General features: G+C 47.0%; 3 protein-coding genes across 3 annotated transcripts; all 3 read right to left on the bottom strand.

Moving 5' to 3' along the window:
* Window positions 1–410: 410 nt before the first annotated feature.
* Window positions 411–1,352, bottom strand: LOC128399882 (olfactory receptor 10S1-like). The gene has a single exon (XM_053361715.1). The coding sequence runs from the start codon at window positions 1,350–1,352 to the stop codon at window positions 411–413; it is 942 nt and encodes a 313-aa protein (XP_053217690.1).
* A 4,593-nt stretch (window positions 1,353–5,945) lies between these two features.
* LOC128399835 (olfactory receptor 10S1-like) lies at window positions 5,946–6,887 on the bottom strand. Its single transcript, XM_053361638.1, has one exon. The coding sequence runs from the start codon at window positions 6,885–6,887 to the stop codon at window positions 5,946–5,948; it is 942 nt and encodes a 313-aa protein (XP_053217613.1).
* A 5,109-nt stretch (window positions 6,888–11,996) lies between these two features.
* Window positions 11,997–12,935, bottom strand: LOC128399077 (olfactory receptor 10G6-like). The gene has a single exon (XM_053360338.1). It carries the CDS (start codon window positions 12,933–12,935, stop codon window positions 11,997–11,999), a length of 939 nt encoding a protein of 312 aa, XP_053216313.1.
* Between the last annotated feature and the right edge of the window lie 2,409 nt (window positions 12,936–15,344).

The following is a 15,344-nucleotide window of genomic DNA, read 5'->3' as shown; positions in this document are numbered from 1 at the left end:
CCCATGTGTTGGCATGCTTAAGGGATAAAACTAGTGAGGAAACAGGAAATAGAAATATTCCAGGATAAGAGCATTGGAAAAACCCTGGTGGATCAAGCCAATCGAGTAGTCTAGCAACATCTTCTCTCAGCAAGCCAACCAAATGACTATGGGAAGCCTGCAAGCAGAAACTGATCACAATACCACTCTCGCCACCTTTGATTCTCTGCAACTGCCAATCAGGGGCATCTGACAATGGAGTCAGGGGCTTCTTACCCATAGACGTTAGTTGCGCGGGGCACCAGGGCGCCAGATTTTGGAGGGCACCATAGGCTGAGTGTCTGGGAAGGAGTATCAGGGCGCACTCCCTTCTCCACTCCTTTCCTCTCAGGGTACATCCTGGCATGCCCTGTGGAATCTGATCTCCCACACTATCGTTCCTGAGAAGCGGCATGCCTGTTGAACAATTTCCTCAATGCCCTTTCCACTTCCTTATTCCTCAGTGTGTATATGAATGGGTTCAACATGGGAGTGATCATGGTTTGGAACACAGCCAATGCCCCATAGGTGGAGGCACTTGAAGATGGACGCAAATATATAAAGACTGGAGGCGCATACTGGAGCAGCACCACTGTAAGGTGAGCACTGCAAGTGGAGAAGGCCCGCCGCCTCCCCTCTGTTGTTCGGATTTTCAAAATGGCGGATGCTATGTAGGCGTAGGAGATACATATGAGCACAAAGCAGCCGGCAGCCACAGCGCCAATGTTGGCCAGTGTGACGACATAATTCACAGCTGTGTCGGCACAGGCTAGTTTGAGCACTGGTGGTATGTCACAAAAGAAGTAGTCCACTTGGTTGGGACCACAGTAGGGCAGACGGAACGTCAGGCTGGTATGGATAGCAGCGTGAAAGGAACCAGTGAGCCAGGTCCCAGCTGTGAGACCAGAGCAGACCCTCCTGTTCATGAGTGTACTGTAGTTCAGCGGGCGGCAGATGGCAAGGTAGCGGTCATAAGCCATGACAGTGAAAAGGAAGCACTCGGCGCTCGCCAAAAAGTGGTAGGAATAGAGCTGGACGATGCAGCCTCCAAAGGAGATGGTTCTGTAGCTGGACCTTAGGAAGCCCGCCAAGACTTTGGGCACTGTGACAGAGGAGAGACAGGTTTCTATGACAGAGAGGTGACAGAGGAAGAAGTACATGGGGAGACTATGGAGCTGGGGTTCAAACAAGATGGTGATCAGGATGAGGAGGTTCCCCAGGACAGTCAACGTGTAGATGGCCAAGAAGATGAGGAAGAAGAGAAGGGGGAGTTCGGCTGTGTTTGGCAGCACCCCCAGGACAAAGACCGTCACAGTTTGGTTGGCAGTGTCCATCTGATAGCACAGGAGGCAAGGAACAAAGCAAGCAATCAGAACCGAAGGACAAGACAGGATCACAGGATACCCGAAGGATGCAACAACATGCCCAGACCTTGAACAATTCTTAACTGAAACAGACTGCCTTCTCCTTCTTGACCCAGCCTGGGTGGGTATGCTCAGTCTAAGGTTTGAGGATATTAAATTATCTAGGCAGCAGTTGCAACATGCAATTCAGTGGCTCACTACATGGGACAGCAGCACATATACACTAAGGTTGGCAGTCTGAGCCCTGCAGCTTCTAACAAGAAGAAAAGTAAATTAGTCATTCAAAGGAAGAAAAGAAAAGAAAATTGTCAGGCTCATTGCATTTTCTCTGTCTTTGTCTCAGCCTCTGCTCTTCACACATTCCCTCTACGTGTGGAAATGCCTACAGGTTTGCATTTAAATGATAGTCTCACAACCTAAAACTTGGAGAGTATGCTATGGGGAGGCCACAAGCAGGACCTGAGTGCAGCAGCACTCTTCTCTCCTGCAGCTCCCAGCCACTGGAATTCAGGAAGAGATATTGTTAGGAGAACCTGACCTCCAGTGTTGTTTAGGTACTTGAACCATCATCTAGAGAGCTTCCCAGAAGGAGAATACACACATATCTTAATAGAAGCATAGCTTTTGCATTCAGGTACACTCACCTCCTGTAAAGCTGCAGTGCTATGTTGAATGTAGGCATTGTTTTCAATGTGGCACAGTTCCTGAGTGTCCACCAGTCTATATACTTGCACAGTCCAAACCACAGGAGGAAGGATATGCTCCATAGGGGCCTGAGAGGCCTTTGGCTGATGCCCAGGGGATATCAGGAATGTTCCCTCCTTCACTGGATAACCCCAAGTACAGTGAGACAGGGAGGAAAACTCCCATTTCAGTGGGAGCGGTTGATGCTGAAGGTTTCACTGACTCATCATAATAATTTTTTAACCATAGGAAACTAATGGGCAAGGAGAAAGTCTAGCCAGCAACTTTCTCCCTGCCTCAATCCATGTGCATTGAGCTCTTCGTGGGGCTGGGCAGTGGGAGACCTTGGCACCTCAAATTTCAGCAGCACTCTGTGTGATGCCAAAATTCAGTGTGCCCCCCACTTCTTCCCTTCCATTCTACATCATAGTTGTGGCGCTCGCAAGGCTCTGTGCCCAGTTCGAAAAACTGGTCATGTTTCCTTAAACCCATCTCTGGGCTGAGGAGCATTCAGCATCTGTTCCCCCTCCTCTCAGTTTGAAATGATACAACCTTGAAATGAGAGGATGCAGTTTGGTTATATCCAGAACTGTACTTGGCAAAACTGCTTGCCCTGCTCCCCCGCCCCCCCCCCCCCCGCGCGCGCGCACCAGACCAAGAACAATGGAACATGCTGTTGGGTTTCCGAAGACCAGTTTTGAAATCTCAAAATTCCATAGTGCTTCTTGTGTGAGGCTCTTAATTTATAAAGCCCTGTGCAAGTTGGGTCCGGGATAGCTTAAGAACTCCCTGAGCCAGTGTGGTGTAGTGGTTAAGAGTGGTAGACTCGTAATCTGGTGAACTGGGTTCACGTCTCTGCTCCTCCACATGCAGCTGCTGGGTGACCTTGGGCCAGTCACACTTCTTTGAAGTCTCCCAGCCCCACTCACCTCACAGAGTGTTTGTTGTGGGGGAGGAAGGGAAAGGAGATTGTTAGCCGCTTTGAGACTCCTTCGGGTAGTGATAAAGCGGGATATCAAATCCAAACTCTTCTTCTTCTTATCTTCCTACCTCAATCATTGAGATTACCCAGAGGGCATGGTTGTCATTCCTTACGCTACAGTGGCCCTGCTGGCTTCAATCAGAAGTCGGGCATGTAGGCCTCACTTGCACTGTACATTTAAAGTGATATCAAAGCACTTTAAACAGCCATGGCTTCGCCCAAAGAATCATGGGAATTCTGCTTTATTGAAGGTGCTGAGCATTGTTAGAAGACCCCTATTGCCCTCACAGAGCTACCATTCCCAGAGTGCTTTAACACTCAGTCCCTCTTCTCATCGACTGCTGAGAATTGTAACTGGGAGAGGAAAGGGGGTTTCCTACCAACTCTCAGTTCCTTGAGGAACTAGAGTTCCCAGGATTCATTGGAGGAAGGCAAGGCAGTTTAAAGTGGTATCATACTGCTTGAAATGTATAGTGCAGATTGAGCTGGCTGCCACTGGATGAAGGAATCAAACTCAGACTATGTATATATCCATATATCTCAAATCGGAACAGTGGAAAGCAGGGAAGTGTTATAAATTAGGTGCCATGCAGGGCTAAACAAGCTAGGACGCATATCCAAACAAGTGACACACACTCTGTTAAGTATAATTGTTTAATTCACACTGAAATAGAAATTGCTTGTATGTATATTACTAAAGGTTTAACATTGGTTTATTGCCCTGATCATAATTATGTTACATAGTTAAGAAGAGAAACCTATGCTTGCATAAGAATATGCTTTATGAAATTATTTGGATGTATCATTAATTGTTTTTGTACCTATTTTGAAGACGTTCTGGTTAGTAAAGCTTTGAATCATAATGATGGGTCTGGACAATTTTTAATCCCAAAGGAATGAGCTTTTATATATCCAATTGCTTCATGCATGCACAATATTAATATGTGCAATACCCCCTGAAATGACTGTCTCCCAGTCTGATATGGAGATGCCTGGGATTCAACCTAGGAACTTCTGCATGCAACGCAGATGCTCTACCACTAAGCTATGAAGCCGCATTCTGTAGGATACTGTCAGCAGCTCCTGGCTGTTTGCCCCAGGAAAGTGTCAGCTTCGCCTTTGAGCCAGTGCCACTGACTGGGCTCAACCTCTTCAGCCCCGACTGGGCCAGGCGAGCTGGAAAGAACTTCCAGAGACCTTCCACGCAGGAAGCAGGTCTAAGTGCTGTGGACTCACAACTCAGAGCTGTGAGCACCAAACTCACTTCCAGTAGTCAGCGGAGCACAGCAGAGCATGAACCACACGAACGACAGCTTCTGTAGAATAACTTCTTTTATCCTCTACAGCTACTATACAAACTAACTACAGACTAAATGGAGACGCTGGACTGGACTGAGTGTTACTGCTGCATGAGCAACGACCTTATCTATACACAGATAACACTCAGACTCCCCCTTTGAAGTCAGGCTGGAGCGGAATAAGTAATGAGCTAAATCCGCCCCCTCCTTTCTGAAACATCAGCAGATTCTTGCAATGGGAGGGGTGAAACATCCTCAGAAAGTATAAAGACAGGGGAAGGTTCTTACCATTTTAAAAATTCAATAATTACAGAGAGAGGCTAGAGAACCCAGCCTCTTGGATAATGGTGTTGTCCCGAGTGAATCTCCACCCCCCGTATCTCCCACTTCTTCATTCGTCACTTCCACAGCTGCTGCTACGTGCCCTCTGTCTTTGAGCTCTTTGCGCTCCTACTTTTAAGGCTCACCGGGTTCTAGGAGAGGGGAGTCTGGAAGGCTTTCCAATGACACCGTGTCCGTCAGCTGTCGCCTCGCATCCTCCTCCTCCTCTCCCATTATCTCCCAACTTTTTCCCTCATCTGCCTCTGAGCTGTGACCTCCGGGTTGCAAATCTAAACTGTCTTCCTCTTCCTCCTCCCTGGAAGGGTCAGGCTGAGGAGGTGGTCTCTGCCATTCCCCCTCTGCCCAGTCCCTGACACATTCACACCATGCATTTAAAGCACCATGATACACCAGTCATGCCTTCCCCCCCAAAAATTCTGGGAGCTGTAGTTTGCTAAGGGTGCTAACCCCTTTTCCTCTCACAAAAGCTACAGTTCCCAGGATTCCCTAGGAAGACAGGGTGTTGTAAAAACTATTGCAACAACTGTAGTTTGGTGAGGGGAATAGGAATAAACTGCTGTGTCATTGTAGCCTTAACCTTGAGCACTTAGGTAAAGATGTAAAGGGGACCCCTGACCATTAGGTCCAGTCATGACCAACTCTGGGGTTGCGGCGCTCATCTCACTTTATTGGCCGAGGGAGCCGGCGTACAGTTTCCGGGTCATGTGGCCAGCATGACTAAGCCGCTTCTGGCGAACCAGAGCAGCGCACGGAAATGCCGTTTACCTTCCCACCAGAGCGGTACCTATTTATCTACTTGCACTTTGATACGCTTTCGAACTGCTAGGTTGGCAGGAGCAGGGACCGAGCAACAGGGGCTCACCCCGTTGTGGGGATTCGAACTGACTTCAAATTAGGCAATTGTAGACACACACACATCTCAGGAATCTCACTGTGATGTTTCGGATATGGCTTTTGCTTCAGATCCTAGCAACACCTATAAAGAGAAGGCATACCACAGCTAAGAGTAAGAGTAAGAACATTCAAATCACTCACTACTATATTGTATGAAAGTTGGACCACTCAGGTTCTGTTGCTCTACGTGTTTTTGCTTCTGGTCATGCCACCACTGGAATGTGTCCCTAAGAGGTTTTCACAGATGGGACTGTGGCCCTCATGTTGAAAATGGTCCCCCAACCCCTCTTCTATCCCAGTCCAATAAATCTGCTCCTAAATTTGTGCAGAGCTTATCCACCCTGCGGAATCTGACTGCCCAAACTATCGTTCCTGAGAAGTGACATGTCTCTTGAATGATTTCCTCAATGCCCTTTTCACTTCCTTGTTCCGCAATGTGTATATGAACGGGTTCAGCATAGGAGTGATGATGGTGTAGAAAACAGCCAGAGTCCCATAGGTGGAGGCACTTGAAGATGGACGCAAGTATATAAAAACTGGAGGTCCATAGTAGAGCAGCACCACTGTAAGGTGAGCACTACAAGTGGAGAAGGCCCGCTGCCTTCCCTCCGTTGTTCGGATTTTCAAAATGGCAGATGTGATGTAGGCATAGGAGATACATATGAGCACAAAGCAGCCGGCAGCCACGGCACCAATGTTGGCCAGTATGACGGCATGGTTCACAGCTGTGTCGGCACAGGCTAGTTTGAGCACTGGTGGTATGTCACAAAAGAAGTAGTCCACTTGGTTGGGACCACAGTAGGGCAGACGGAACGTCAGGCTGGTATGGATAGCAGCGTGAAAGGAACCAGTGAGCCAGGTCGCAGCTGTGAGACCAGAGCAGACCCTCCTGTTCATGAGTGTACTGTAGTTCAGCGGGCGGCAGATGGCAAGGTAGCGGTCATAAGCCATGACAGTGTAAAGGAAGCACTCGGTGCTTGCCAAGAAGTGGAAGGTATAGAGCTGGACAATGCAGCCTCCAAAGGAGATGGTTCTGTAGCTGGACCTTAGGAAGCCTGCCAAGACTTTGGGCACTGTGACAGAGGAGAGACAGGTGTCTAGGAATGAGAGGTGGCAGAGGAAGAAGTACATGGGGAGACTATGGAGCTGGGGTTCGAACAAGATGGTGATCAGGATGAGGAGGTTCCCCAGGACAGTCAATGTGTAGATGGCCAAGAAGATGAAGAAGAAGAGAAGGGGGAGTTCGGCTGTGTTTGGCAGCACCCCCAGGACAAAGACTGTCACAGTTTGGTTGGCAGGGTCCATCTGATAGCACAGGAGGCAAGGAACAAAGCGAGTAATCTGAACCGAAGGGCAAGACAAGATCAAAGGATAACCAAAGGATGTGCGAACATGCAAGTTGCAGCATGCAGTTCAGTGGCTCACCACAAGGGGAAGTTATATATACAGTGGTACCTCGGGTTAATGGGACGCGGGTGGCGCTGTGGGTAAAAGCCTCAGCGCCTAGGGCTTGCCGATCGAAAGGTCGGCGGTTCGAATCCCCGCGGCGGGGTGCGCTCCCGCTGCTCAGTCCCAGCGCCTGCCAACCTAGCAGTTCGAAAGCACCCCCGGGTGCAAGTAGATAAATAGGGACCGCTTACTAGCGGGAAGGTAAACGGCGTTTCCGTGTGCTGCGCTGGCTCGCCAGATGCAGCTTGTCACGCTGGCCACGTGACCCGGAAGTGTCTGCGGACAGCGCTGGCCCCTGGCCTCTTGAGTGAGATGGGCGCACAACCCCAGAGTCTGTCAAGACTGGCCCGTACGGGCAGGGGTACCTTTACCTTTACCTTTTTACCTCGGGTTAAGTACTTAATTCGTTCCGGAGGTCCGTACTTAACCTGAAACTGTTCATAATCTGAAGCACTACTTTAGGTAATGGGGCCTCCTGCTGCTGCTGCGCCGCCGGAGCCCGATTTCTGTTCTTATCCTGAAGCAAAGTTCTAAACCTGAAGCACTATTTCTGGCTTAGTGGAGTGTGTAACCTGAAGCGTATGTAACCTGAAGCGTATGTAACCCGAGGTACCACTGTATACACAAAGGTTGGCAGTATGAGCCCCGCAGCTCCTAACAGGAAGAAAAGTAATTTAAGCATTCAAATGATGAAAGAAAATATTAATTGTCAGGCTCGTTTCATTTTCTCTGTCTCTGTCTCTGTTTCTTTATCCATTCCTTCTCCCTCTCCCTCCCTCCCTCTCCTCCTTTTTCTCTTTTAACTGCCATGGGTATTTATTGCTAACCCTGATGACTAGGTTCCACCTTCACTGTTGGAGGAAGGATGCTTCTGAATTCCACTTGCTTGAAATCACAAGTAGGGAAAAGTGCTGCTGCATGGAAGTCCTTGCTTCCTAAGCTTCTCTTAGGCATCTACTAACTTGGCCACCATCATATCAGGATGCAGGACTAGAATTTGACATTTGGCTATTTTTACAAAAATAACGAAACCTCAAACTCAAAATTTAAAAGAAGATGTCATGTTTTCTTGATGGATATTAAAGTGTTGAGGTTTAAAAGTAAACTTCCTGAATTTCCAGGAATTTCCCTAGATTTCATCAGTGTTTATAACGTTGTAAAATAAAAGTCAATTTTAGAAGAATTAAATTCTCTGAAGTTTTGGAGGGGGACACTTTCTTCCTTTTGTCACAGCTGCTTTTTACAGATCTCTGTCTGCAAGCTCACAGCACATTTTCCGGACAAGCATACAATGGGAACAAGCATTGCTTTCTACTGAACTAGCTTGCTGCTAGTCTGGATCCGTTTTAATTTTTTAAAATCATTTTAAAACATAAAAACATCCAAAGGCCTATCTGGTCCAGCATTCTGTTCTTACAGTCAACTGGAGGCCTATGAGACCTGAGTGCAGCAGCACTCTTCTCTCCTGTAGCTTCCAGCGACTGAAATTCAGAAAGAGATGTTCTAGCAGAACCTGCTCCCCAATGCTATTTAAGGAATTAGCCACCAGCTAGAGAGCTTCCCAGAAGGATATGTGCATATCTTAATAGAAGCATAACTTTTGCATTCAGATACTCTCACCTCCTGTAAACCTGCAGTGTGATGATGAATATAGACATTGTTTTCAGTGTGGCACAGTTCTTGAGTGTCCACCAGCCTATATACTTGCACAGTCCAAACCACAGCCTTCTAGAGGAGGGATACACTCCATGGGGGCCTGAGAGGGCCTTGGCTGATGCCCAGGGAGTATCAGAGATGGTCCAACCATTACAGGGGCAATCTCGACGCTCTCTTCCTTTCGCCCAACGCAACTGACACAGCAACATTGTGCCGCTGAAATCGGCACGGGTGTAACCAGCTAGGACAAATATAACAGTTTCCTCTGGGTATTCTAGCAGGATCACTTCACTAATTCCCCCTGTTGAGAGACAGAAGCTTCCTTTTCCTAGCAAACACAGGGGAGGGAGAACTTTTACATAGCAAAAGCTACATTCCCTCTGGGTTTACAGGGGCCATACTCCAGTATGGCAAAGGTAGACACAGCCATGGATGTGAGTTTTACCTTTGTAAAGGTAAAGGTAAAGGGACCCCTGACCATTAGGTCCAGTTGTAGCTGACTCTGGGCTTGCGGCGCTCATCTCGGTTTATTGGCCGAGGGAGCCGGCATACAGCTTCCGGGTCATGTGGCCAGCATGACTAAGCTGCTTCTGGTGAACCAGAGCAGTGCACGGAAACGCCGTTTACCTTCCCGCCAGAGCGGTACCTATTTATCTACTTGCACTTTGACGTGCTTTCAAACTGCTAGGTTGGCAGGAGCTGGGACCGAGCAATGGGAGATCACTCCATCGTGGGGATTCGAACCATTGACCTTCTGATCAGCAAGTCCCAGGCTCTGTGGTTTAACCCACAGTGTTACCCGCGTCCCACAGCGCCACCCGCGTTTACCTTTGTACAATAAGTTAATTTCTGCACATGCTTGTGTGCCTCACTATATCCTATTAGGCTGTCTGACGTTATGATTTTTTATTATGCTTTAATCATTGATGCTCTGTAATGTGTTTTTAATGTACACTGCCCTGGGATCTTCTGATAAAGGCTGAAATATAAATTGTAATCATCAACATCACCAATATCATCATTAGTGCCATGAAACTCAATCCCATGAGACACAACGATAAACTCCAACTTTGATGAGTTTAGATTAGAGAGATTCATGGAGGATAAGGTTATCAGTGGTCACAAACCCTGATGGCTATGTTTCATCTCCACTGTATGAGTCTTAATTCCAGCTGCTGGAAAGTACAGGAGGGGAAAATGATGTTGCACTCAGTCCCTCCTTGAAAACTTCCCATGGGTGGCCACTGTGAGAACAGGATGCTGGGCTAGATGAAACTCTGCCTGAACCAGCAGGGCTCTCATTGTATTCTCCATTCAGGCAAGCAAGGAGCATTATCAGAGCTCCCTGTCACATTCCAACCAGGCAAGAGGAGAGTATGGAGTAGGGCTGATCAGGGGTGTGGCTTGAGAAAGGGGGTGTGGCCTAGACACATGGGCAGAGGAGGGAGGGAGGACACCCACCTGTCCTGTTCCAGAACTGAACTACCTGCAACACGATTGGTCAGTTCACAGAAGCCACACCTATCACTCAGTCAGGTTGCCAGTTGCATTGCTAGAATGCGCTATAACGTCACCCAAGTGACCCCAGTGAGCACCTCAGTTTCAAATATTCTGATTATTTCTACTTTTAGTAGAAATTTTATTTACTTGAAATTTTATTTTATTTACTTGATTTAAGGGGGCAGAGGATTGCATTTGGTCCTGGGTCCCGAGGTTCCCACCCCTACTATAACATTTACCAGGGAGTAAGTCCTGTACGCGGGTGGCGCTGTGGGTAAAAGCCTCAGCGCCTAGGGCTTGCCGATCGAAAGGTCGGTGGTTCGAATCCCCGCGGCGGGGTGCGCTCCCGTTGCTCGGTCCCAGCGCCTGCCAACCTAGCAGTTCAAAAGCACTGGCGGGAAGGTAAACGGTGTTTCCATGTGCTGCGCTGGCTCGCCAGATGCAGGTTTGTCACGCTGGCCACGTGACCCAGAAGTGTCTGCGGACAGCGCTGGCCCCTGGCCTCTTAAGTGAGATGGGCGCACAACCCCAGAGTCTGTCAAGACTGGCCCGTACGGGCAGGGGTACCTTTACCTTTACCTTTAAGTCCTGTACTCCTCTACCACCACCTCCACACACCCCTTCATTTGTCCTGCTTTGCACATTGAGTTTTTTTGCCTAGCAGGAATGTGTCATCAGACTCTTATAGTGCCATCTTGCTTCTCTGGACGGATAAAGAAGTGTGTGTGTGTGTGTACACAAAGCTTACTGTATAAGACTAAAATTTGCGTACGTTGCTCCGCTGACTCTGGCCAGTCGCCCAAAGGAGTTGCAGCCAGGTTGGGGGAAGGGGTGATGAAGAAGCCAAAGCAAATTGGTTCAGCCTGCTTGAGGATTTTATATCTTCCTCCCACCCCAAAGTTAAGAGCATTGGTAGCCTTTGTGTTGCTGCAGTTGTACAGCTTGAGCAGGTGAGAACTTGGTGAGAAATGTTTGTTGAGTTCTGCCATGGGTGGTGCTTATTCCCATCAGAAGCGTGAATCTTGGAAGGCCGCCTCCCTGCCATGCAGCCCATTTCCACTTGGCCTGGGAGCACAGGGCCCTGACTGACTTCAGCTACAGAACCTGAGGCTGCTAAATGGACTCTTGGGCTGGGGTATTGTTTATGGGCTTTGTTTGCTGTTACTGTTATACCAAAAAAAATCTTTACTTTAGATCTTATTATGTGGAAATTGTTTAATTTGGTTGTGTATTTTTGTGTATTTTGTGACTGGTTTTGTTATGTCAGAACTGTGTGGGGTTTTTCCTAGTTGTAAGCTACCTTGAGCATGGTTTCAACTATGGAAAGGTGGCATACAAACAAAATTACATATATACACACACATGACTTTACATGTATGCCCCCTTTGCACAGTTAAAACCATGCTCAATGCAACTTACATTTTTTTTAAAAAAAACGCATACCTACAACATAACAAAGTAGTCATAAACATTTAAAAATTACCCAGCCAAATAGAACAATTTCCATATAAATCACAAGATCTAGAATAAAGATACAGAAAAACCAACAGCACCCCCACAACAAACCCCGGCCCCATATGTATGGGGAAGTTGATTCATCCCACATTCCCTTTGCCGTGTGCCCACCTTTAAGAAAACTGATTAGCTAGAAACATTCTTTAGATCACCCAAGATTCTTGTTCACCACAGACACCATTGGAAAATGAACACATTTCTATTATGCACCAACATAGTATAAGATAGCATTCCCCATATTGTCTGAGTGAACACAGCTAATGGCCAGTGAAATCCTATTAGCTGCCCAGGTAATCATTCAATTGGTGAGGACATCTTCCTGCTCCACAGCTTTCTTAATGCACACTTCATCTCCTTGTTCCTCAATGTATAAATGACGGGATTCAGAAGTGGGGTTACAGTGGTGTAGAACACAGCCACCACTCCATCCAATGGGTCTTCAGACCCTGGCCTCAGATAGATGAACACCAGGGGAACATAGTAAGTTATGACAACTGTGATGTGAGCAGCGCAAGTGGAGAATGCTCGGCGGCGTCCCTCAGCACTACGGATCCTCAGGATTGCAGAGATGATGTACACGTAGGATGTGAGGATGAGGAAGAAGCAGGTCATGGCCAAGAAGCCAATGTCTACAAAGGTCACCATCTCGTTGAGTGCCGTGTCAGCACAGGCCAGCTTAAGCACAGCTGGGATGTCACAGAAGATATAGCCCACTTGGTCCCCGTGGCCATAGGGCAAGTGGAAGGTGAGAGTGGTCTGTATCATAGAGTGCAAGGAGCCCCCAAACCAGGTCCCAAAGGAGAGGCAGAGGCAAGCTTTATGGTTCATAATAGTGCCATAACGGAGCGGCTTGCAGATGGCCAGGAAGCGGTCATAGGCCATGACAGTATAGAGGAAACATTCAGTGCAGCCCAGGAAGTGGAAGAAGAAGAGTTGAGTCACACAACCACCAAAGGAGATGACCCCACCACCTTCAAGAAACCCAGCGACCACCTTGGGTACCACCACTGAGGAGACAGTCATATCCAAGAAGGACAAGTGGCAAAGGAACCAATACATGGGTTTGTGAAGCCGGGGCTCAAATGCCACTGCCAAGAGGATCATGAGGTTTCCTATGAAGGTGAGCAGGTAGATGAGCAAGAAGAAGAGGAACAAAGGGACTCGTAGCTCACGGGGATAAGGAAACCCGACAATGATGAAATGGTACTGTCCCGTTTGGTTTTCACACTCCATGTAACTTACTGTTTACCTTAGCGTTGTTAATGATTAGACTGCAAAATCCAAACAAGGGAAAGAAGGGGTTGGCATGCCACATCAACTGCTCAATTCTGGATAAAATTACTTGTAACCACTTAGGTTATTTCTAGGAGATAAAATGAAAGTACAGATAAAATTAATATTGCGGGTGGGTGGCAGATTCCAAACCGTACCCTCAATATTCACATGGAATATCAAACATCTAGACCATTAGTTATATGAATTTCAAACTAGGTGTTCAAGTTTTTAGTTGGACTGCTATGCTCAGAGGTTAATTTTGCTGAAAATCATAGTAAAGATAAAGGTAAAGGGACCTCTGACCATTAGGTCCAGTCGCGGACGGCTCTGGGGCTACGGCGCTCATCTCGCTTTACTGGCCGAGGGAGCCGGCATACAGCTTCCAGGTCATGTGGCCAGCATGACTAAGCCACTTCTGGTGAACCAGAGCAGCACACGGAAATGCTGTTTACCTTCCCACTGGAGCAGTTTCTATTTATCTACTTGCACTTTGACATGCTTTCAAACTGCTAGGTTGGCAGGAGCAGGGACCGAGCAACGGGAGCTCACCCCTCATTGCAGGGATTCGAACTGCTTACCTCCTGATCGGCAAGCCCTAGGCTCTGTGGTTTAGACCACAGCACCACCCGCATCCCCCACAGCGCCACCTGCATTCATAGTACTGATTGCCAAATAGATCATAGTACTGATTGCCAAATAAAGTTGTTTGAGCTGTAAGAGTAGGTTGTTTTGCTTTGTTTTTTTGTAAGGATTTCATTTTTCACTAGCAGGTTTTTGTATTATAGCTTTGTATAGTAGCCAAAACACAAGTTAATTTTTTTGTAACTCCAATTTCAGAAGACCTTGGCTACAACTGAAAGCAGAAGTTGTCTCTGAAACTTAATACAGGGGTACCTCGGGTTAAGTACTTAATTTGTTCCGGAGGTTCGTTCTTAACCTGAAACTGTTCTTAACCTGAAGCACCACTTTAGCTAATGGAGCCTCCTGCTGCCGCCGCGCCGTTGGAGCATGATTTCTGTTCTCATCCTGAAGCAAAGTTCTTAACCCAAGGTACTATTTCTGGGTTAGCGGAGTCTGTAACCTGAAGCGTATGTAACCTGAAGCGTATGTAACCCGAGGTACCACTGTATCATCTCTGTTTACTCACTCCAGCTATTCTCCAGGAATTACATAAAACAGGTCTCATTTTCAATCCCAGGCATCTCTGGGTAGGTCTGGGAGAGACCTCCTGCCTAAAACCCCAGAGAGCCACCCAGGTCTGACACAGAACATAACAGCTCTGTATGATCCTAAGAAACAAAAATGACACTGGCTTGCGGTACAAATTGGCTTGGCACACCAATCTTACAAGCAATGCTGAAATTCAGTCTGGGAGGCAATTCTGAAACAAGTATTCTCATATCCAGAATTTGCAAAACAATTTGAATTTGGAATGTGTCCATTTTGGTTCCATCTCTTTCTTAAAGATGGAAGGTGAATTAATATTCACTCAGAAACAGAATATATCCCTTGGTTCAGACCCTGAAATCTTCACCTGCAGAAATAATCTCAGGAAACAGAGATGGGGGAAATCAATACTGGCCTGAGACTTTGGGGAGCTGACGCTAGTCTTCATCATAGACAGTGCTAGGCAAGAAAGGATGATAGTCTATCTCAGCAGAATGGCGTTTCCTAGGTTCTGAAGCTCAATAGTTCTAGATATTGACAGTTTTCAGAGACAACACCAAATTGTGGTATGGTGTTTCAAGAATGTACACACATCTTCCCTTTCTCTCCTCTGGTATAGGCATAAGGAGAAGATAAGATGCTTCAGGTTCTTTCAGGTTCTGATTTAGAGTAACCAATGTTTAGTGTGCCTTACATTCCTGTGCCATCCAAACTCCTTAACTGTGGTTAATGATAGTTAGGAAAAACCTAGTTGGTTATTAATTGATGCTTTTGTTGTTATTTAAATTTAATTAATAAATTATTATTTATTAAATTTGCATCAGCTGTGGTTTGTCATTGGCTTGTTTCTATTGATAGATAAGAGTAACTACAGTTTGCCCAGGTTTTGATGGCACAGCAAACTGCGGTTAATCAAAACTTCTCCTCACAGTGGCAAAGGAGAGAAGAGCATGCAGAACTGGAGAAAACTAGCAGGACTGGCATTCAGACATTCAGGATAAACAGCAAATGGCACCTTAAACAGCTGCTTGAGATGACTGTCCACTCCACCTGATAGCAGGGCTGGTCCTGGTGCTAGTTTATGTCTCATAATGCTTAACTATGTTGAACTCATCCCATCACGAAATCTTACCTTTCTGCTTGATGTAATGTCAGATGTTCTGTAGCCTGCTGAAATTGAAGCTCTCTTTATTTTATGCC

This window comes from Podarcis raffonei, chromosome 13 (genome assembly GCF_027172205.1).
Source record: "Podarcis raffonei isolate rPodRaf1 chromosome 13, rPodRaf1.pri, whole genome shotgun sequence".
In the NCBI taxonomy this organism is placed as follows: Eukaryota; Metazoa; Chordata; class Lepidosauria; order Squamata; family Lacertidae; genus Podarcis; species Podarcis raffonei.
This window is presented reverse-complemented; position numbering and strand designations above follow the sequence as displayed.

Excerpts from the sequence above, each read along its gene's own strand:
- LOC128399882 (XM_053361715.1), bottom strand. The coding sequence starts at position 1,352 with ATGGACACTGCCAACCAAACTGTGACGGTCTTTGTCCTGGGGGTGCTG.
- LOC128399835 (XM_053361638.1), bottom strand. The coding sequence starts at position 6,887 with ATGGACCCTGCCAACCAAACTGTGACAGTCTTTGTCCTGGGGGTGCTG.
- LOC128399077 (XM_053360338.1), bottom strand. The coding sequence starts at position 12,935 with ATGGAGTGTGAAAACCAAACGGGACAGTACCATTTCATCATTGTCGGG.